The 20,977-nt window shown below is 45.6% G+C and overlaps 2 protein-coding genes across 4 annotated transcripts in view; both read left to right on the forward strand.

Annotated features, from left to right (window-relative positions):
• ITK (IL2 inducible T cell kinase) overlaps positions 1–3,789 on the forward strand; it is a 56,945-nt gene extending 53,156 nt beyond the window's left edge. Inside the window, exon 17 of the mRNA XM_033095609.1 lies at positions 941–3,789. Coding sequence (XP_032951500.1) covers positions 941–1,006 — 66 coding nt within the window. The 3' untranslated portion in view covers positions 1,007–3,789. The remainder of the gene's footprint in view (positions 1–940) is intronic.
• A 4,798-nt stretch (positions 3,790–8,587) lies between these two features.
• Positions 8,588–20,977, forward strand: part of CYFIP2 (cytoplasmic FMR1 interacting protein 2) — a 111,893-nt gene continuing 99,503 nt past the window's right edge. The window contains exon 1 of one of the 3 annotated variants that reach the window (XM_033095868.1): positions 8,588–8,729. The gene's annotated coding sequence lies outside the window, so the exon portion shown is untranslated. Of the gene's footprint in view, positions 8,730–8,787; positions 9,152–20,977 lie in introns of those variants that run through there. The other 2 variants (XM_033095870.1, XM_033095869.1) reach the window with 2 other exon arrangements.

Consider the following 20,977-nt stretch of genomic DNA (forward strand, 5'->3'; position numbering starts at 1 on the left):
GTCTGTGTCTAGAATCATTGTATTACATGTGGATGTCCAGATTTTTCAACACCACCTGTTGAACAGACTATCCTTTCTCCATTGAATTGCTTTTGCTCCTTGTCAGAGATAAGTTGACTATATTTGTGAGGGTCTATGGTCTATTTGGGGGCTCTCAACTCTGTCCCATTGATCTATTTATCTATTCTTTTACCAATACCACATTGTCTTGATTAGTGTAGCTTTATAATAAGTCTAGAAGTCAGGTGGTGTCAGTCCCCAACTTTATGTTTCTCTTTCAATATTGTGTTAGGTATGTTGGATCTTTCACCTTTCCATATAAACTTTATAGTCTGTTTGTCAATATCTACAAAATAGCTTACTGGGATTCTGATTGTGACTGTGTTGAATCTATAGATCAAATTGAGAAGAAATGACATCTAAACAATATAAAGTCTTACTATCCATGAACATGGAATATTTCTCCATTTGTTCAGATATTCTTTGATAACTTTCTATAGAATTTCATATTTTTCCTAATATAGATCCTGTACATATTTTGTGAGGTTTATACCTAAATGTTTTCTTTTATGGCATTATTTAGCACTTATTTATGATGCATTTTTATACATGATTTTATTTAATTCTCACAACAATCTTACAAGATAGATACTATTATTATCCCCATTTTACAGATGACAAAACTGAGGCTCAAAGAGGTTAAGTCACCTGCTCAAGGTCACACAGCTAATGAGTGGAAAAGTTGAGATTTAAAAGCAGGCCATATGAGTCCAGAATACCTGCTGTTAACACCTAAGACATAATGGCTTCAAATACAATATGTATGGAAGCATATTTTAGAATCAGCAGAGGGAACTGCTACTCAATTCTGGTTTGCTTTGGAATTAGCTATGACACACAGGTACAAGGAACTCACAGAGCTCTTTTCTTCCCTCTCTAGAAACCAGAAGACCGGCCTTCTTTCTCCAGACTTTTGAGTCAACTGGTTGAAATTGCAGAACCGTGACTTTAGCAGACTCAGCTGCAGATCCTGAATTGGGGAAGAAAGCCCTCCATCCATAGAGCATTAAAAGTTGCCACCAGCCCAGGACTTCCCAGAGGCAGCTGGCCTGCAGCACCAGTCCCTGAGCTGCGCGGATGCAGCACCCTGACAGGCTGACACTGGGTCACATGCGGGAGGCTCAGCCAATGACCTGGAAGCAGGGCCAGAGCAGCTTCCTGCAGACCCTCCACTCCTCTCACCCTGCTGTCTCCAGCCTCTTATCTCGTGTGGCACACAAACCCCAATCTGACAGCTTTCAGGCAACATTTCTTGTACTTCTTAGAGAAAGGGAGAGACGGGGTAGGGCCCTGGATTATTATTTTTACTTTTGTTTTAAACATGGATATAAAGTTTATGGTCAGGGGAATTTTTATTTGACCCAACAACACAGAATCCCAGGATATGGGCAAGAGGAACAAGGAGCGTGACTCTTTTTCAAGGACAACTGTGAGTTAATTAAGATCATAAGAGTAAGCTCTGCCGCTGTGATGCTGTCAGCCACAGCTTCCTGCTGTAGAGGATGATGGAACAGCTGCTCACATCAGCGGCCGGATATTCTGAGAAGCAGCTTTGTGAGGTTTTTCTCAGAGTACACTGCCCCCTCTCTCCTTGAAGGGAGCATGATGAACTCAGGTGAACAATGTCAATCCCATGACTTGAGCGTCAGATATCTGGTGTGTGGGCAGAAAGAGGGCATCTGATGGTAGGGAACCGCCTGGTACAGAGAAAGGTCTTAGGTGGTTACCATTCCGATGCTCACCTTTAGTACCACGCCAGGCGGGTGTCTACGCCTCCCCTTCTGTATAGGACGCTTCTGGAGGCATCTAGTTGCTTCCGAGCCCTGACTCTGAAGACCTGTCATCACCCACCCCACCTCCAGGAATCAGTCCCCCCTCTCTGCACTCTTCCTCCCTCATCAACAGAGGGCAGCATTGTGCTGGGCAGGGCGACCTTGCACAGCAATTGAAGCCTCCTGAAGCCCTAGAGCATGGGTGTCCGAACTTTTTGCAACGTTTTTCACCGAGGGCCATGTGCGGTAAAATACACAAACAGCCGGGCCACTCACTCGAGGTGAATTAAGTATTGCCTCACCTGGTTTATTTAAGTAAACTAAATATATTTTTGGAATTCGCTGCGGGCCAATTAACAATGGATTGTGGGCCGCAGTTGGCCCGCGGGCCGCAGTTTAGACACCCCTGCCCTACAGATTTGCAACTTCAAGGTTGAGACTTCAAGTTTCCCAAAATTTGGGGTGAGGAATAAGGGGTGTGTTCTTGCTCAAACAATCTGGTTGGAAACTGAGTCAGGCACTGAGTGGGGTGCTTCTAAATGCACAAGGATGCCTACTGTTGATTGAGCACTTAAATACGCCAAGTGAATATTTGCTGAGCTGTAAGCCTTATCTGCAGAATCTCAGTTCACCTTGCATTCACACCAACCCCATGAGATAGTCTTATTATTCCCATTTTACAGATAGTAAAACTGAGGCTTTAAAGAGCCAGGACACCTGCCAAAAGTGACAGAGCTAGGCAGTGTAGAACTGGATTCTAGCCCACTAGAATCTGACTCCAATGCACAATGTCTTTATTCCTATTCAACACTGCCTTGTGCTGAGAATGAAAGGGACTGCAGAGGAGACAAATACAGCAGAGGGGAAAGGCAGAGAAAGCCAACAAACACACCAACTTGGTGCCACCAGCAAGTGAAGCTACTCCCACTGAGAGCACTGTGGTTGGCGCTGTAGCTCTCCAACTTGGAATAGGATCTTACTCATCTTTAGCCTCCCCTTTGTCAGAGTTAATGAGCTTGGACCTACTCAGTTAATTAACCCTTTGGTTCACCCAACCCACCAGAGCCATGTCACATGAAGCCATTTATAGGTGAGCTTCAAAGCAGCATGGAAAAATTCTCCTGCAGACGTATAAATGCCTCCTTTAATTATCATTCCAACTTTGAGCCGGCTGCAGTCTTCTTGGACACTTGGTGGGGAAGAGTTTTCCCTGATGTAAGAGAGAGTTCATTTTCCTGCAGTGTTCAGATTCAGATAAAACTGTTGGAGAGATTATTGGATGCTGTTGCAATCTGCTCTTTCTAAATCAAGTGATGTTTTGGCTGGCTGGACATTTGGATGCATAACTTTTAACTATGATTATTATGAATCTGGGAGCCTTAAGATAGAACGTCATCATTCAGAAGATGATCTTCTACTCAACTTATCTAAAAATACTCCCTATGTAATTTCTGGCATTTTGTGCATTCTCTCTGGAACCCTTATTTAGAGATCGTTTCTGGAACATACAGCCTAGAAGGAAAACTTTGGAATTGACTGATTTCTGTGATTTGGTGTAGAAAACTCCCCTTTGCATGGTATTATCATGTTCAAGCTCAGATTCATTGGGGCCTTAACTGAATGTATGTCAATAGTTTACCTCCCAATGTCCTATCCTGTGAAATGGGCTTCCTGCCTGTTTGTTTGTTTGTTTGTTTTTTCTCTCACATTTTGAAAATGGTGCCATGTGTGTTCACAGGGAATTCCCTTATAAAAGGTTTTGGTTCTAGATACATTTTATAGATTTTGCCTTTTATACCTTTTGAGACTATGTATTTATATATGCATAGACTGAATATTTATTAGTGTACAGTCAGTGCTAGTGTTCATGATTAAAATGTTAACAGATATCTCTTACCCTTTGTAAAGCACACAAAGTTAAAAGTTGGGTCCAGCAAATAAAGCTGTATGTTTTAACAACTATGGTGTGTATGGCATGGATTCCATATTTATCCAAATGTCAAACAAACAAAAATTTTCCTTAAATAAAAATAGTTACATGGTTTCATGTTCTACAGACACGTAATGACGATATGTCACTCGATATTTACTCAGTAAGTAAATAGTAAATGTTCCTATGTTCTTATGATACGCATATACTATTGTTGGGGCTACAGAAACAAAGATAAGAAAGGCACAATTTTCTTAGGCAGACATATAAACAAGTATGATGTCAGGGGAAACTTCCTGGAATCTTGCTACTCAAAGTGTGGTCCCTGGGTCAGCAAGAGCAGCATGGCCAACTTTTGGGAAATGCAGACTCTCTAGCTTCACCCTGAGACTCACTGAACGAAAATCTACATTTCCATTAGATCCATAGGTAATCATATGTACACTGATGTCTGGGAAGCACTGTCAGAGGATATAATGTCTGACTCAGTTTTGAAGATGAATTATGGTCTTTTTCTGTTTTTTGTTTTGTTTTTTCAAGACAAGCAAGTGGGCAGAAATAAGATAAATACTTTCCCGACAGAGGGATAGAGGAAATAGAATGTGTTGGGAAGCTATAATCAGTTTACCATTGCTGGAGCATAAAGGGTGTGTGTGTGTTTGTGTGTGTGTGTGTGTGTGGTCTTGGCCAGGGTAAGTATGATAGAAGGGGTAGGCAAATTGAAACTGAGGCTGTCAGTCTAGGCAAGGACTATGTTTTAAAAGACAAAAAGAGTTGGAATTCTACCTGTAGATAGAAAAGATGTCATTGAGCAAGGAGAGAGAGTCAAACTTGCATTTAAAATATATGTTCTGGCAGAGGCCTGGTGAGTGCATTTGAGAGAGGCAAAGCTGGTGGAAGAGAAACCAACTTGGAGATGGTTTTTGTCTTGCTCCTAGTACCAGATTATTGTTCATACTCACTCACTGTCATCTGCTGTGTGGGTGACATGTGGAAATTGTAATTTGGAATTCTTCAGTCACAATTGCACAGAAATGAATAGCTGTTCCCCTTCCTCTTAAAATCCCTGTGAAATAAAAGCTGGGTTTTTAGAGTTTGGGTGTGTTGAGCTCTCGCGGTACCTTTCAGTCCACCAAACGCCCAGGTCCACTCAGGAGCCAGTTTATTCACCAGAGGACCATTAGGCATGGTGAGAAGGCCTGTGGCTTCCAGGCAGTCCTTTGTGGAACTCACCTCTGGGCTTCACTCCCATTGGCAAACGGTCCAGATAAGAAACTTCCAAAGGGGGCTGGACCAACAGATCTGCTTCGCAGAGCATTTATCCTGCAGACCCTACTCTCTCTGGAATCTTCCAGCACTCTGAGGCCCACCGCTCTGAGGAAGAGGCAAAGCACACACTACATGCAGCAACATGTGTGTGTGTGTGTGTGCGTGTGTGTGTGTGTGTGCGCGTGTGTGTGTGTCTTCAATGACTTTGAGCTTCTCCCCAAGTTATGACGTGTAGTTGGCTTGGGAAATAACAGAACCATACAGATACTGTTAGAAGGAGTTATAGAGATCCTTTTATTTATTTCATAAATAGTTGGCATTCACCGGCTTTTGCTTGGCACTGTGTTAGGTGCATAAGATGAATAAGATATCAGTTAGGAACCAAACATATCACACTCACATGAAGATAATTCAAGCAGGGCTTATTTACAAAAGGCCTATTTCAAACCGCATGGGTCAGGTTTAAGAGAAGCATAGGAGGTGGTCCAGAGGAAAATAACAGCTAAGGAGCAGTTACCACCCCTAGGCCTGAAGTGACAGAAGAGGGAGCGATCGTTGGAACGTGGAAGCAGAGAATCACCTGGAGAAGATTGCGTTGACAGAAGAAGACTCCCAAGGCAACATCGAAAGAAGGAAGCCAGGGAAATAATATACTGACTCCCTCTCCTTTCACCCCATCGACTGTTGGGGCTTCCTGTTAACCAAACCCAAGTGGAAGCCAGAAGACAAGGAAACCCGAGAGGGTAGAGAGGTCAGTCTCCAGGGTGAGAAGAATGGAATGGTTTGGGGGGAGCAAGATATGTGATACAGACACCAAGCTGTCTGTTCCCAAGTTCCCGGCTCTCAACCACTCTGTGGGGTTGCTTATAGGGCCGCCTGTGCTGGCCTGAGAATACAGCAGCATCGACCCCATTTCCTCAGCTAGGTTTTCACATTCCAAGTCCATTCGGAATATGCTCAGACCCTCCTTCTCAGGCCTTAACCAAAATTATTGTAAAAAGTATTTGTTTAAATAAAGATGAAATGTTCTTTGCTATCGAGTTGTGTGTTCAAGATCTGACCTTCCGGGGAGACCAGTTCTCTAGAAGGTGTGGGAAATGAGTCAAGTGAGGGGAGGGATGCATTTCTAAAAGGCCCAGGATGGAGCAGCTGTGTTTCAACAGCAAAACCGTCCTCAATATCTCTCTATCAAATAACAGGCTACTTGTGATCACGCTCTCATGGTGGGATGCAGGCAAAGATGTCACCAATGACACCATAGCATAACAAGTGGTACATAGAGGAAGCCCAGGGACCTTTAGACGGCTACCCCTAAGCTACCCCAGACATGGAGGGACCTTGGAGGAAGTGATGTCTAAGCAGATACCAGAAGGATGGAGAGACGTTCGGCAGCAAACTGAGTAAAGTGTGGAAGGGGGAAGGGAAAGGAGGTCAGATCCTTCCGAGCCACAAAGTCCAGCTTGTGCAAAGGCCACATGCAACAGAGAACACAGCAAGTTTGGGGAACTAACAGATTCCTTTTAGCTGAGGCATAGCAAGCTTGTTCATAGGGGAGGGAGACACCAGGTCATGAAGGCTCTCACAGGCCATGGTCAGAAGTTGGGGCTCCATCCTAGAGCCTGGGGAGCTAATGAAGTGCTTTAAACATGGCAAGGGCATGTCCTTTGTTTTAACTCAAGTGATTTTCCACATTCATAAGTACCTTGGAGTGTATCCAACCTACTTCACTGTATAGAAGGGGAAACAGGGAGGTGAAGTGACTTGCCTAAGAACACTTAATTGCAAAACTAGGACCAAAAGGCAAGCTTCTGGATTTCCAACACCGTGGTTTCAAAAAGATCACATTGCTTCCCCTTATAAGCAAATATAATTCAGGGGTTAGAGAATTATTTTTGCCTCAGATCCAACCAAATACATAGGTAATCGTGTCTTTTGTTTCTAAGCAATTGCTCCTAAAAGGTGAAAAGACAGGGAAGGAACCTCAGGGAGGAATACATTTTCCAGAAATCTACAACATTCCAAATAATATTCTATTTAGAATGAAAATCCATTCTTTCATTGTTACATCTTTGTAATCACTGACACTCAAAATCCCAAGGATCACAGTGGAAAATGAAAAAAAAAAATTAAAAAAAAAGAAACCTCAGTTCCTTTTTAAATGCCATCCTCCACAAACACCCCCACAGCTTTCTCACATGTCATCAGGGACACACACACACACACACACACACACACACAAAATATATATATATATATATGTGTATATATATATATATATATATATGCTTATACATATATATGCTATTCTTTCTAAAACAGCAATTTAAATTAGATTTAAATTAGAATGAGTAATCTTAACAACAAACCACAGAGGATCATGATTTCTGAGTACTTGGGAAATGGTGTGAGATCAGTGCGGGCAAAGACTGCCATAGCTCTGTAGAATCACTTGAGTAATACAGCTCTTCTATAAATAGCCCCTGATCGGAAGAGCTGAGTGTTAAGGATAAATTTGTGGGCCCTCAGCAAACATTTACGAATAGTTCTCTTTTAACAGGACTTTATCCTTTCAATCTGTATACTCCTAAACTGTCTCAAATGCTTTCAAATTATTTACCCTGTAAGGTAGGTATGGCTCCTGACAGCTATGGTGGCATCTCAGGAACAGAGTGAAGGGAGTTGCTTCAAGGTTAGGATTTGGTTGTCTTACTTCAGCCTGGTCTGAAGATCCATCAGGCTGCATGCACGTGGAACCATTTCTTTGGAGAGTCCTAAATAGCAGATTCCGCCTTGAAGAAAGTGCCTGTTCTCTTACTTAGCTCCTCCCTGGGCTTTGCCAGGAATTACTTCCTGTCACCATATATTTTCCTTTTTGTCCATTAGGCACTTCTCCCTGAATGAAGTTGAAGTATGTCCCTGCTTAAGAGATGGCAGCTTCGGGGATTCGTCTTTAAGGGACTGAAAAGGAGTGCCAGAGGTTATTCTTGAACTGAGGAGAGCAGACTCAATTGTTAGAAAGACGGTCCCTCTCCCCAAGCCCCAGGTTTTCTTTCTATCACTTTACTTCGTTCCTTTCCTTCACAAGACTTCTCTCAGCTGTAACTGGACATTTGCTAGGTTAATTTATGCATGCCCTGTGTCGCCTGGTAGGTGAAAAGCTCCAAAAGGGCAGGGACCCTGTCTTTTGTACACCAGTGCATACCCAGCTCCTGGCACGGTACTTGGAATAAAATAGGTGCTGGATAAACGTTAGATAGATAAAAGAGCACTTGGAACTACTGTGCTATCAGTGAGATCCGAATGGAGCCCAAAGCTGCGGTCCTCCCCTGCTGCAGGTGTGGTTCCCAGGCATGCGGGCCTAGGAACCAGTCCTCACTCCTTTCTCCATCCCCAGAGCAGGGCGGCTGGCAGGACTGGGGCGGGAGCCCGAGGTGCAGGTCTGGGATGCGCCGGCCGCGTTGAGGGGCGCACCCGGAGCCCCTCGCCGCAGCCATTTCCTGCTCTTTGTGTGACAGCCGCGACGGGGAGGAGGCCGGGCACCCGGGGCGGAGGAGGAGCAGCAGCGGGCGGAGGGGCGGGACCGAAGGCGGGGCCGAGCGCGGCGGCCGGTGGAGCGGAGCCCGGCAGAGCATCCTGTGCCCCGCCGCGGGGCCCCGCGGTATCCTCAGGCGGCTCCATCGGACCTGCCGCAGACCCAGGTAAGCGGCGCTCGCGGGCCTTGGGGCCCGCGCGGGGACTGGGATGCTGCTGGAGACGGTGATGCAGCCCTGAGGATGCGCGAGGTGCCGGCACCCCTTCATCTAGCCTACGGGGGGCGCTCGGAGCAGCGCCATCGCTAGCGCGGCCTGAGGGCCCCCGGAAGCCCCGATCGCTGGGCTCCAGGCCCCGCGCGGTCCCCTTTCCCCTCCCGCCTACCCTGGGCCCCGGGACGCGGACCCCCTGCAGGGACGCGCAGACTCAAGGAGTGGCACCGGGGCACCGGCGCGACGGCCGCAGCAGCAGCAGCAGGTGCGCGGCCTGGGCAGGAGCCGCGGGCCGGAGAGGGAGCGGCCCTTATCCAGGGTACCGGAGACACCTGCAGCGGCCGCGAGCCTGGCGGTGGCGACATCCCGGCGCCCAGGTACTGCAGAGCGCCAGCCTCCGCCTCTGCCGCCGCGGCCACCATCACCTCCCCCAGGGCTAGCAAGAGCCGCCTGGGCCCGCCTGGCAGCCACCTTAGGCACCCAGCGCCCTGCGGTGAACCTGAGATGGGTGGGGCGAGGGGCGAAGCGGCGATGTTTGGGGGTGGAGGCCTTAATGAGAGAGAAGGCTCGTCTGACCCGCTTTGAAGCCTTCTGGCCGAAGCTTGCAGCGCTCTCCTCGGGGATGGCTGGGGGCGGGGAAGGACGAGGAGGAGGGGGATGAGTGGGCTGACTGCTGGGGACAAGGTTGGCTTTTCTTGAGATCTGAAGAATCAGGACGATGCTTACCTGTCTGTGGTGGCTTCAGCTTTTCAGGACAGCCCTCCCCCTGGATGAGTGCACACCACCGCCTATGTGAAAAGCAAGAGAAGGGGGTGCTTTCTGTTTAGGAGTAGGGGCGGGAAGCATGGTCTGATTAAGAGTATGGTTCTCTATACAGAGAACCTCTAGAGAAGGGCACAGCCTGCCCAGGTGCCCTCCCCAGCCCAGGGATTCTGACTTTGACCTCTGCTTGCCTAGTTTCCCTGGCACAGCAGAAACACTCACCAAGGGCTGATGGCCATCAACTCCCCTTCCAGACAGGCCAGGAAGGGGACAAGGATCTTTACCTGCCAGTTCCTGGGTGCTTGTGCTGGCATGGAATGGGCAGGGAGATTGGGGCAGTCCTGCAGGCATGAGGGGCAAATCCGGAGAGTGCTGGTTCCCACACTCCCCTTTCCAAAAACCTCCTACCTGTGTCCCCTTAGAGTAGGGGGTCAGGGGGTCTTACCTTCCTCTTGGGCACAGGCCATATTGGAAGATTTTTGGCAACCCTGAAGATCACAGATGTTTGAGGGCAAAAATCTAGGTCCACATCCCTGGGCAGCTTGTTTTCTCCAGCATTAGCCTTTTCTGTTACCTTCCCTGAGGCCTCCTACCTCCACTTCCACACAGTGCCCTGTGCTTCCCAGTCTCCTTGTTTTCGAGAAAGGAGCCAGTGACCATATTTATCCTCAGGAGCTAAATACAAAAGAATTTCCCATTCCACGCGGAGCAGGTGCTTTGATGTCCTTTGACCAGAAAGGAAATAGAAGCTGAGAGGCATTTTAATGGGAAACAAAGCTTTAGGTCAAATACTTGATACCTCTAATGGTGGAATTTCAAGCAGTGAACTGGAAGTCGGAGTGGGGAGCTGGGTAGCAATTTTGTGGAACAGCTCCCTGAAATGACAATATCTCGCAGCTGTCAGCTCTGTTTGCTGCAAGGGCAGCTTTGGCCCCCAGGGCAAAAATATCCTCCGAGTAACCGGTCATCGGTTCGGTCACTACAAAGCATTGTTGAGCGCCCAATGTCCACATGGGGGAGGTGAAAGTTTCCTATAGAGAATTACTTGTTGGCACTGGCTGCCATCTGCCAGGATAGTTACTAGGCCACAAGAAAAGTGTGTTGTTACTTACAAAGCCAGGGCCTCTGGCTGCTTGTGCACAATGAGCCTCTGGCTGCGGGCATTAGCTCTGGGCTCACTAAGCTTCTTTATTATATTTCCTGGCCAGTTCTGACCGGTTCTGTAAGCACCCAAGCCTGCCTTGTTCAGTCCCTGCTGGAAATGGAAAAGGAAAAACTTGTTTTAGGCATGAGGCCAAGAGGGGGGTATAAAATCCAATAGGATTGAAGAGTTTTCCTCAAGTCAGGCTGGCCCAGAGAAGGAAGTAGACATGAATTTCAAAACTGGGAGAGGTCCCAGAAGAACATCACATGTCCCTTCTGATAAACTGTGCCCTCTCCGGCCATTCCGTGGGCCTCCACTGCTGTCATTGACCAGAGAGTGGGATTAGGTGATGAATAAGCAATAAGCTGATTAACATTGGGAACAGCGCTCCTGGAAAACGTGCAGAGCTCTAGTCTCCACATTTGAGGGGTTTTTTTGGCCTCTGTCTGCCCCTGGGTTCCACCATGAATTTCACAAAATGGCCTTGTATAGCCTGCATGTGGCCACCATAACAATGAGTCTGTTTTTTTACTGGCAAGTATTAATTATTCTCTTATAGTTGACGAAACCAGACCTCAGTCACCTCAGTGGAGCCTTTGTAAATGGCCTTTGGTCTCGTTGTTCTAAGGAGCAAATCCACGTCTGGAGTCCAGAGGATGGGCCCTGCATTAGTGATAGAGGCCGGGCACGAGGGTGGAACATGCTGCTGCCTGCTGAGTGGGAAGGTGGCAGGCCGGCAGCAGTGGGGAAGGAGCTGGTACTTCACTGGATGCTCTTATTAAATGAGATGCATGACAGTGCTCAGCAGAGCATCTACTCTTACACTTATATATTGTTAAATGTGTTAATGACATAATCATTAACAATATAGCTCATGTGTGTAGTTAACCCACAGCTCTTACCAACCCCTCCACCTCCAGAGCCTTCCTGGGTTTTGTTTTTCCCAGGGGAGTTGGTCTCTGTCGGACCAGGAAACCCAGCCTCAGGTGTACCTGCAAAAGGAAGCCAAAGGAAAGAGTGATAAGACGGTGTCTGTAAGGGCTTCAGGTAGGAAGAGGTCTTGAGTAGCACGCTGAGGGTGGTATGATGTGAGTAGGCAGAGACAAGTCGGAAGGAATACTCTGAGCAGAAGCGCAGAGGTAGTTCTCACATTTCAACACACAGAGGTCAGGAAGGACCTCTTCCTCTGCATGCGTTCAGCCTGTTGCAACCAACCAAGAACATAAAGGGCATGTGTCGTTTCCCAGGCAGACAGAACAGTGCAGTGGACTTAGGACACAGGATGTATCCCTGACTTGCTGTGTTCCTTTAAATCAGCCACGACCTCTCTGCCTTTAAAAATTGGGCAATGGGAAGAGCCTGCCCAGTTTGTTACTTACCTGTCACCACAGGAGCCCGTGGATGAGATAATGTCTGCAAATTCCACTCTGAGAAGAAAAGGCCATAGAAAGAGAGAAGATGAGGAGGTTCCTGAATGTGTGGCTCTTTTGGCTGGCTGCCCTCCATTCCTAAAGGAACAATTTATTAATTATATATTGTGTGTCAGTTTGACAAGACAAATCTGTGACCTCTCTGTACCATCGCACCCATGGGAAACTGAAAGGCAACTTGTGATTCGCAGATTCTGTCAAGGTCCCTGGATGGCCTTGTCTGTAAAAAGACACGTCGGATTTCAGTCAGTGGTGTGGACGCCTCCCAGGATGCAAAGAGTTTGGATATTGGTTTCCTAGCCGTGGCTGTTATGCCAAAGGCTGTGTGTGAGGTGCTTCAAAGGACAACCATTCAGGCCACACTGCTTGGACCCTGGCAACAGAATAGAAAACACATGGGGTGCAAATTCTTAAATTATTCTGAGCTTGGGATTCAGGCAGAATTTCTTGCAGGGATCATTCTGGCTGAGTGTCATTTTTAAAGACTTACAGCAACTCAGAAGCAGTGCAAGGAGAGAGGAACGTAAACATCGCGTCCTGGAAAGTAGCCTGAGAAAGATCCAATGATGACTTCATCAATAGGCCTTTTGATTTTGTGTTTGCGTCATCGTTAGGTCATGTAAGAGCAGTGGTTCTCGGACTTTAATCTCTTTGAGGAACGGAGCTGTGTTTAGTATGTCCATGTTGTATGGTCCCTGCCTTCTAAATAAGGCAAGAGATGAGGTCCTCTGCAGAAAGTAAAGGTAGTGTGCTGGTTGGGAAAGTTCAAGAGACTTCCGGAGGTTTGGAGCAGCTGCCTCTGTGGGTGGAATGAGAAATCAACTGGGGATGAATGAAAGGATTGTCTTAACTTCACTGAAGGTCCAGCCGAGATCAAAGAGGACCTGCAGGACTGACCCTCATAGAAGACACTCAATAACTCAGTGTTAAGTGAAGGGGTACCTGAGAACGATTTTTGATTTGTGCTTTTAAAATGTGATGCCTTAAGACCGATTTTGGCAAGGTATCACTCATGAGCCAAGAATTCAAAACTAGGAGTCAGTCATCAGCCTCCAAATATGGGATGGGGAAGAGAAATGAGGCTCTGCTTTTTGTGGTTTGAGGTGGAAACTTGATGACAGAAGAATTTTCTAAAGTGATCTCTTCAGATTCTCATAGTAATAAAACTTAGATATGGTGTCTTAGAGGACCGTGATGTTTTAAATTTTGTATGATTATTTTTAACCAGAAGACATGAATTTTGGCCAGGGGCTCATGCATTCAACAAATCATTCATGAAGTGTTAAGCTAGGTATGTGCCCAGCTCTATGCTGGTTGCTATGGGTCAGCCCACATTCCCCCTCCCCCCCAAAAAATGACTATCTCTGTCATTCTTGGTGATCCAAAGAATTAATAAAATATAAAGCAGTTTATAATGCAGTAGGAAATTATGGACTTTAGACAGTGAGTGCCATAGGAGTCCAGAGAAATGAAGGTTGTGGTGGAGTTTGGCTGGTCACACCTTCAGGGAGGAGGCCTATCTTGAATTAGGCCTTGACGATGGCCAAGGGTGGGGTTTGAGAAGGGGAGAGAACAGCCCACTAGGGACTGGAGAGCCTTTGAGCAAAGGCACAAAGAAAGAATGTCCATGGGCAGGTTTTTGGCCCCCGGAACACCCTGGCCACAGGGGCTCGTCCATGGCAGGAAGTGAGGTCTTTGCAGAAGCCCGATGGATGGAGGCTCCCATTATAGTCAGTCATTTGCTTTCAAGTTGGAAGGGCCTCGAGAGGCTCAAGGTTAGTGATTCCTACCTCGTTACTTTTGGTTTTGCTTTTAAAAAAAAAAAAATTTAGTCCTTATGATGGACAGTGTTGACGTGCTCCACCTATCACACCCGCACCCGTCCCCTCCCCAATTTTACCCCATTTTTCTCCTTCTCAAGGAAAGAGGTGAACATGCAAACAATGGTATCGTGGGAGAACTTTGAGCCCTCCCTCACACATAATAAAAAGCACCTTATTTGCAAACCTCACTGCTTACACCGTTATTCGTACAAGTTGCCACAGCAACCTTCACCTTGGGAGTTTTGACATCATGGCTGAGAACCACTACCAGGGTGACCTCCATATTTTACAGACGGGGATATCGCCCTGCGTGAAAATTTGATTTCAGGACCCAAGTCAGTCTTCAGACTGAGCCCCATTCAAGTTGCAATTTCCCGTCGGTGAAGCTGAGATCTGTGTGCCCCGATCCGGTGGCCAAACCTGAAGCCTCACGCTGTGTTGCCACAGCAGGTGCAGTGGTTTCCCTTTCTGAGTTTCAGCAGGTGCCTCTGAGAGGCAGCTCCTCTCCCTAGATACAAGTCATGTTGGTGTCCTTCATGTGGCGGCCTGTCACAGGCCCGAGCAGGAGCAAATCATCCAGCTGCCTTCGGTGGCAGGACCTTCCCACCCAACAGGACGGTGTTTGCCTGGTCGGGTGGAGTAATCTACAGAAAGGCTGCCTCAACCCTGACAAGTCAGGAAGCCGCTGAGTAAAACGGCAAATGCAGTGGCAAGCCCTTTAGCCGCACCAGAATCTTTTTCTTTGCTGTAAACAAAGAGGAGGGCCTTCTCCAGAGGCCCAAGTCCAGGCTGATTTGGCCTTCTCTGCTCTGACCTCAGGTCCCCTGTGTGGAGAGAAGCTGCAGGTGACAGAGCCTTTGGTCCCAGAAGGCCCACAGTGAGGGACTTACATGGCAAAGATTGCCTAGAAACAGTGCTGGGGGCTGGCCAGATATCTGAACTGCTAGTTAGGAGGCCTTGGGTTGTTGTCTTTTAAAGTAAATTTTAAATTTTTGATGAAAGCAATACACGCACCTGCTTTAAAAAGACAAATAGTATTAAAAGACAATGAAAAACAACCCAACAACCATCCAGTACCCACCTCCCCCAGAAGCTGCAGCTTTTAACTCTGTTTTTTCCAGTAGTTGCTTCCAGATCTCTAAATGATATGCTTACGCTGCTGTTTCTTGATTTATCTATTCTCTGCTTTGTCTATTTACTTCCTGCTGTGATGGATGAAGATTTCACTTTCTTACACCATCCCCCGTGCTCCCCTGCCCCCATTGCCCAATATAGTAAGAGCTCTATTTTAACCAAAATCGTGTTTAAAGTGTCTACATTATTAAGATGTGTAAATGATCATGAGACAGCAAGTAATGTCCTTTGATTATATTTCCTTTCTTACATGGCTTTTTGTTTTATCACAGGATTAGAATTCTCTCTCAATCTCTCTCTCTCATATTCCTCTTTTTCTTTTGCAGCTCTGTCACATCTGTTATTGTATTGGGTCCCCTTGTGTTCCCAGGAAGTTGCAGTGTTAGCCCCAGCTCTGCCTGTAACTGGCCAGGTGACCATGTACAAGTCTTTCCCATCTTTCAGCCTCAATGTCCTCATAGTAGAAAGAGAGCTCAGGTAGGAGGGGAGCCAGAGATCCATCTTATTCTCATTCTCAACCTCAAAGCCCATCACCCTACCTCAGAGGTTTTCCTCTGAGGAGCCTCCTGGGTGGGGCAGCCCCCCAGGCCCTGACCGATGACAGTACAACAAAAACAAGCAGGGGAGGGGCCTGGTTTGGGCCCTGCCCCTGGTGGTCCTGCCCACCCTGCTGCCTAAGGGGACTGGCCTTTATATGAGTTAATATGAGTGTATATGTGGCTCTCTTTTTCTCTCCTGCTGTCCCCTGTTGATTTTTACTCAACAGTCTCTGCTTTTAGGGGCAGCATCAAACTCCCCAAGCTCCTCCCACTCCAGCTCCTATCTCTCTTTGTACCACTTCTGCTTATGTTATACCCAAAGTTTACCCAAAGTCATCCCACAAACACTAACATGTTTTGGTAGTGGCTTTATTGAGATATAGTTCACTGTATTATACAATTCACCCGTTCAAAGCATACAGCTCAGTAATTTTTAGTATTCGCAGAGTTGTACAACCATCCTCATGATCAGTTTTATGACATTTTCATCACCCCAGAAAGAAACCTTGTACCCGTCAGCAGCACCTCCTATTTCCTCCAATCCCCACCCCGAGATTAAGCAACCACACATCTACTTGATGTCTCTCTAGATTTGCCTATTCTGGACATTTCCTAAAAAAGCATATTGCGCTTCTTTCATTTAGCATACTATTTTCAAAGTTCATCCATGCCGTAGCAATACGTCCATACTTCATTCCTTTTTGTGGCTGAATAATATTCCATTGTATAGATAGACCATATTTCATTTATGGTAACTCTATGTTTAAAAATCTGAGAAACTGACACACTGTTTTCCAAAGTTATTGTACCATTTTATATTCCTACCAGCAATCTATTGGGGGGGGTCTAATTTCACATCCTCACCAATACTTGTTATTATCTGTCTTATTCCTAATCTTTGGGGGAAAACATGCAGTCTTTCACCGTTAAGTGTAATGTTGGCTGTGGGGTTTCTTTGTATCTGCCCTTTTTCAGGTCGAGGAAGTTCCCTCCTATTCCTTGAATGTTGTTATCATGAAAGAGTGTGAGATTTTGTCCAGTGCTTTTTTTTTTTTTTTTACATGTACTGAGATGCTCCTAGGGGCTGGTCCTTTATTCCATGGATGCGGCTTATCACATTCATTGATTTTCACATGTTAACGTTACACCACTTTTACATTCCTGGGATAAATGTCACTTGGTCATGGTATATAATCCTTTTTATATGTTGTTGGATTTGGTTTTGTGGGGGAACTAATTTTTATTGATCACTTTCTACCTACCAAGCTGTTTATATGGATTAACTCATTTAGTTTTCAAAGTCTATGAGGTAGGAACTATTATGATTCCTCACATCAAAGATGAGGAAAATGAGGCTCTGAAACGTTATGTCACCTTCCCAAGGTCACACAGCCAGGAAGTGGCAGAGCCAGGATTCGAATCCTAGTTTTTACCACCAGACTAAACCACCTCTCGTCAACATACTCGTATTAATGGTGGGTATGAGATGATTTTCAGATGGTACCCAGACCTATATTTGTTTTCGCTTTATTTTTTTTATAGTTTTCTTCTGTTTATGGCAACCAGTACTGGTTCTCTATTAGTGATGTTGATCTAAAGCTTCCTTCTACCATATATGTACAAAGTAAAAACAAAAAGTCTATTTAGAAAACCTGTTAAGTAAATAATTGTACAGGAAGTTTATGGATATGACTGCATATTCCTTGTTGATTTAATTTGTATTATTAACAGTGAAGGAGAAGGAATGAGAAAACTAGAAGTGAAGACACAGCCAACTTCAGGTCCTCTCATTTCTCCTATGTTGTTAGGGGATTCGGGGCATCGGGACATTCTTTCATCCACTACTTCCTCAGGGCCTAATCTGTCCTCGGCACTCTGCTAAGGTCTCTGACCTATTCAGTGATGGGTAAAGTGTGGTCCCTGACCTCACGGAGCTTATACATGTATGCATCGTTCTACCCTAGGAAGGACATCTGTGTTTTAGCTCCTGGGCAAACTCAGATTGATTGCTAGTGGCCTCCTGGAGTTCTGTATTTCACAAGAAGGATTTTGAGGCTGCCTGTGGACTCGTTGAGAAATAAACACATTAACGATTAGCAACGTTTGCGCTGGCCTGGGAAGAGGAAGTAGCAGTACTTGGGACCCTTCTGAGGCAGAAAGTGTCAGAAGAGAGGTAGTGCTGAAATACCTAGGAGTGGAATTGCTGGGTCATATGGTAAGTCTGTTTTAAAACTTGAGGAACTGCCAAACTGTTTTCCAAAGTGGCTGCGCTATTTTACATTCCTAGCAGGAATGTATGAGCGTTCCAGTGTCACATCCTCACCAACACTGCTAATAATCCCAGGGCGTTCCAAGGCAGGCACAGGCGTGTCACAGAGGGGAGGGACCTTGAAGGATGAGTGAAATCGGGACAGACAGTGATGGAGGAAAGAGATTTTATTTCATAGATAACTGTTTACAAAATATGGAAGCTGTTTACTTTACGTGCTCAAATGTTAAATATTTGAACCATTATGATGGACTTCTTTCTAAAATATGAGCAGTTTTCCTGCTATTTATATTCCTTCACCTCCTCGCCCATTTTTAAAAACACGGTATCTTGGACCTAGCACCGCTTTTCTCGATGACTCGGGTTCATAGGTGATCCACTCATTGAACATGGAGTTCAGTTTAGCTGTAAATGTGTGCTTCGCACTGTGCTGGGCGCTGGGTGTGAATTAGGCACTGTGCCTGCACTCCAGGAGTTTATTGTTTAGGTCAGAAGAGAAAACATGGTAAATTGTATAGTAAAGTATTACAGATGCCACGAAAGAAGGAGCACACTGGGAGAAGGTAGAATCAGCTACGGAAGAAGGAGTCAGAAAGCCTTCTACCGGAGGTAAGCAGTCCCTTATGTCTCTCCCAGCTCTAGAATCATTCTGGCCACATCTGAAGTATTTTGAGTTCTGTTGTGAATCGTGATACCGGTGAGATGTCTACAGCCTCTTGCATCGTGTAGAGCTATTGGTCCTACCCTCCATGGCTCAGACGCCTACGCCGGTATGGTTCCCCTCTCCACCTCGGATAGCTCTGTCTCCTTTGCACGTGCCACCGTGAGGCTTGCTCCTGTCACCATCCAGGCTGCTTCTAACCTGTGGCCTTATTTTACAGATTGGCACAGGTGCTACTTGACAGGTGGCTCCAGGTGGCTCCTGTGGGGTTTGGAGCCACAGGGTCTGACCTTTGGATGAGTAGGGTGTTCCTGCAAAATGTTTCACTGGCAGCCTGTTTGAAATAAGCTACATGGTCCATTTGGATGCACGCTATGGAAGTCTTCTAAGCTGCACACAAGTGACTATGTCCCTGCTTGGCCCCCAGACCTGTGAAGAAGTTCTGACATATAAAAGGGTCTCAGCTGCAGAGGAGCACTATGACCTGTGGAGCCATCTTCTGTCATGGCAAATTCGAATCCCCGTACAGTCTCTAGACACACCCCGCTTACATCCACGGGGGGAAAGCTGGTTACACTGTGAATTACTTCTTGGTATTTTTCCTTGCTCAAATGCTGCTTTAAAAAAATTTTTTAAAGGGGACTATCTAAGCCTCCCTTTTAAAATATTTATATTTATTGACATATTTTATTGTGTATGTAAATATACCTATATTTTAAATTTCATTTTTATTTACTTATTTTAGTTGCTTTCTAGCTGGAGAGATTTACCGACAGGGAAAATGTTTCCTGGCCTGTTGATGTTCATATTAGGTTGGTGCCAAAGTAATTGCGGTTGAAAAGGTTAAAAATAATTGCAAAAACTGCAATTGCTTTTGCACCAACCTAATAAAACCCAAAGGTGACAGTTACCAGATCTTTCTAGCTTGGCATAGTCCTGTTCTTCTTGAGGAAGGAAAAAGCAGCCAAACTGGAGGGGGAATAAAAAGGAATGTGCTTCGTATCTTTCAAAATGATACAAAAGTAGGTGTGGTCTTGAAAAAAGGGAATAGAACTGGGAGTAAAGCTATCCCTGTCTGCTGGAGCTCAGCCACTAGCTGGCCATGTGACCTTGAATGGAAATTTTCACTTCTCAGTCACAGTGTGCCCTCCTTAGAAAGACAGCAAAAATAACACCTGACCTCTCAAACCTCCAGGGTAGTTGTGATTGAGGAAGTCAGTATGCAAGATCTATAAAGCTGAGATGTTAGAGTGATGATACAAATGCCTTCCTTTTGGGTAGAAGTATCGTTGCAATGTTTAATTCATCCATTCACTCTGTTAAAAAGAGGCCACCCGACTAGCTAACATTTCCTCGAGTGCTTACTCTGTGCCTGCTCCTGGGCTAAGCGCTCCATATGCCACACTGTCATATAAGTCTCAGAATAAATCACTGAGGGTAGGGAGTATTATCATCCTTTTACAGCTAAGGAAACTGAGGCTCAGAGAGGTTCAGTAATATGTGTACGGTTGTATAACTAGTAAAGTGGCAGATGACGGATTTGAGCCTCATGGCTCAAGCTTAACCACTATCCTTAGCCTAGTATTCCACCTCAGGAAAGATACCTTTCTTCATTTTACTTGCAGAATGTCAAACAGAAAACAGCAATGCAGATCTCTTGCTTACAGAGTAGCAGGGTTTAACGTGTGGGTAATCAGAACCTGCGTTCCCAAAGCCAGGTTCCTCCTATCCTGCATTTGTGCAGCCCACCTCCTTTTGCTCAGGATCTATCAGTCATCTCAGCCAAGGGCACTTCTCAGAAGCAAATTGCCTATAAGCTCAGTGTTATTCCTTGTCTCTGTGACACCTGGCCACACTGAGTTTGAGTTTGTGGGGAAGACACTGAATTTAAATATGCCCTGAGTGCCCCATACTGAGAGGTTGCAGGTGTGTCTGGTAAATGATGCTCCCATAACACTGTTCATTTTTAAATGTTTTATGAATTTCTCTTCCAAAATGACCAAATGGCCATATGTTCATAGACTGAATTAAGGAATTCATTTGGAAGGTTGCATAGGAGGCAGGACATTTAGGCCAGAAAATAACTGATTTTCCTGTATACCTCTGTTAAAATTTCCAGTACGTTTTTTCTTTCCAATTGATGGGGAGTTGGCAGGGACTTCCAGCACTTGAGTTAAAAATGTCTCATTTCTTCCTCCTTTAGGCAGTGAGTGATGTACAAACAAACGCAGAAATCCATTAGAGAAACTATATTTACAAGGAGAAAAGAAAGGTTGCATTGATAGAAATAAAGATTCCTAATTTACTGACTTTGTAGGCTATTCACTTATTGATACTCTTCAAGTGAAGTTCAGGGGTATTATTGTGTTAAAGGGGAAACCTTAAGGATTATTCTGGTAAATTAGTATTTTGATGTCTGTAAAGCCCAGAAGAAACCCATG

Source organism: Rhinolophus ferrumequinum, chromosome 24 (genome assembly GCF_004115265.2).
Source record: "Rhinolophus ferrumequinum isolate MPI-CBG mRhiFer1 chromosome 24, mRhiFer1_v1.p, whole genome shotgun sequence".
NCBI lineage: Eukaryota > Metazoa > Chordata > Mammalia > Chiroptera > Rhinolophidae > Rhinolophus > Rhinolophus ferrumequinum.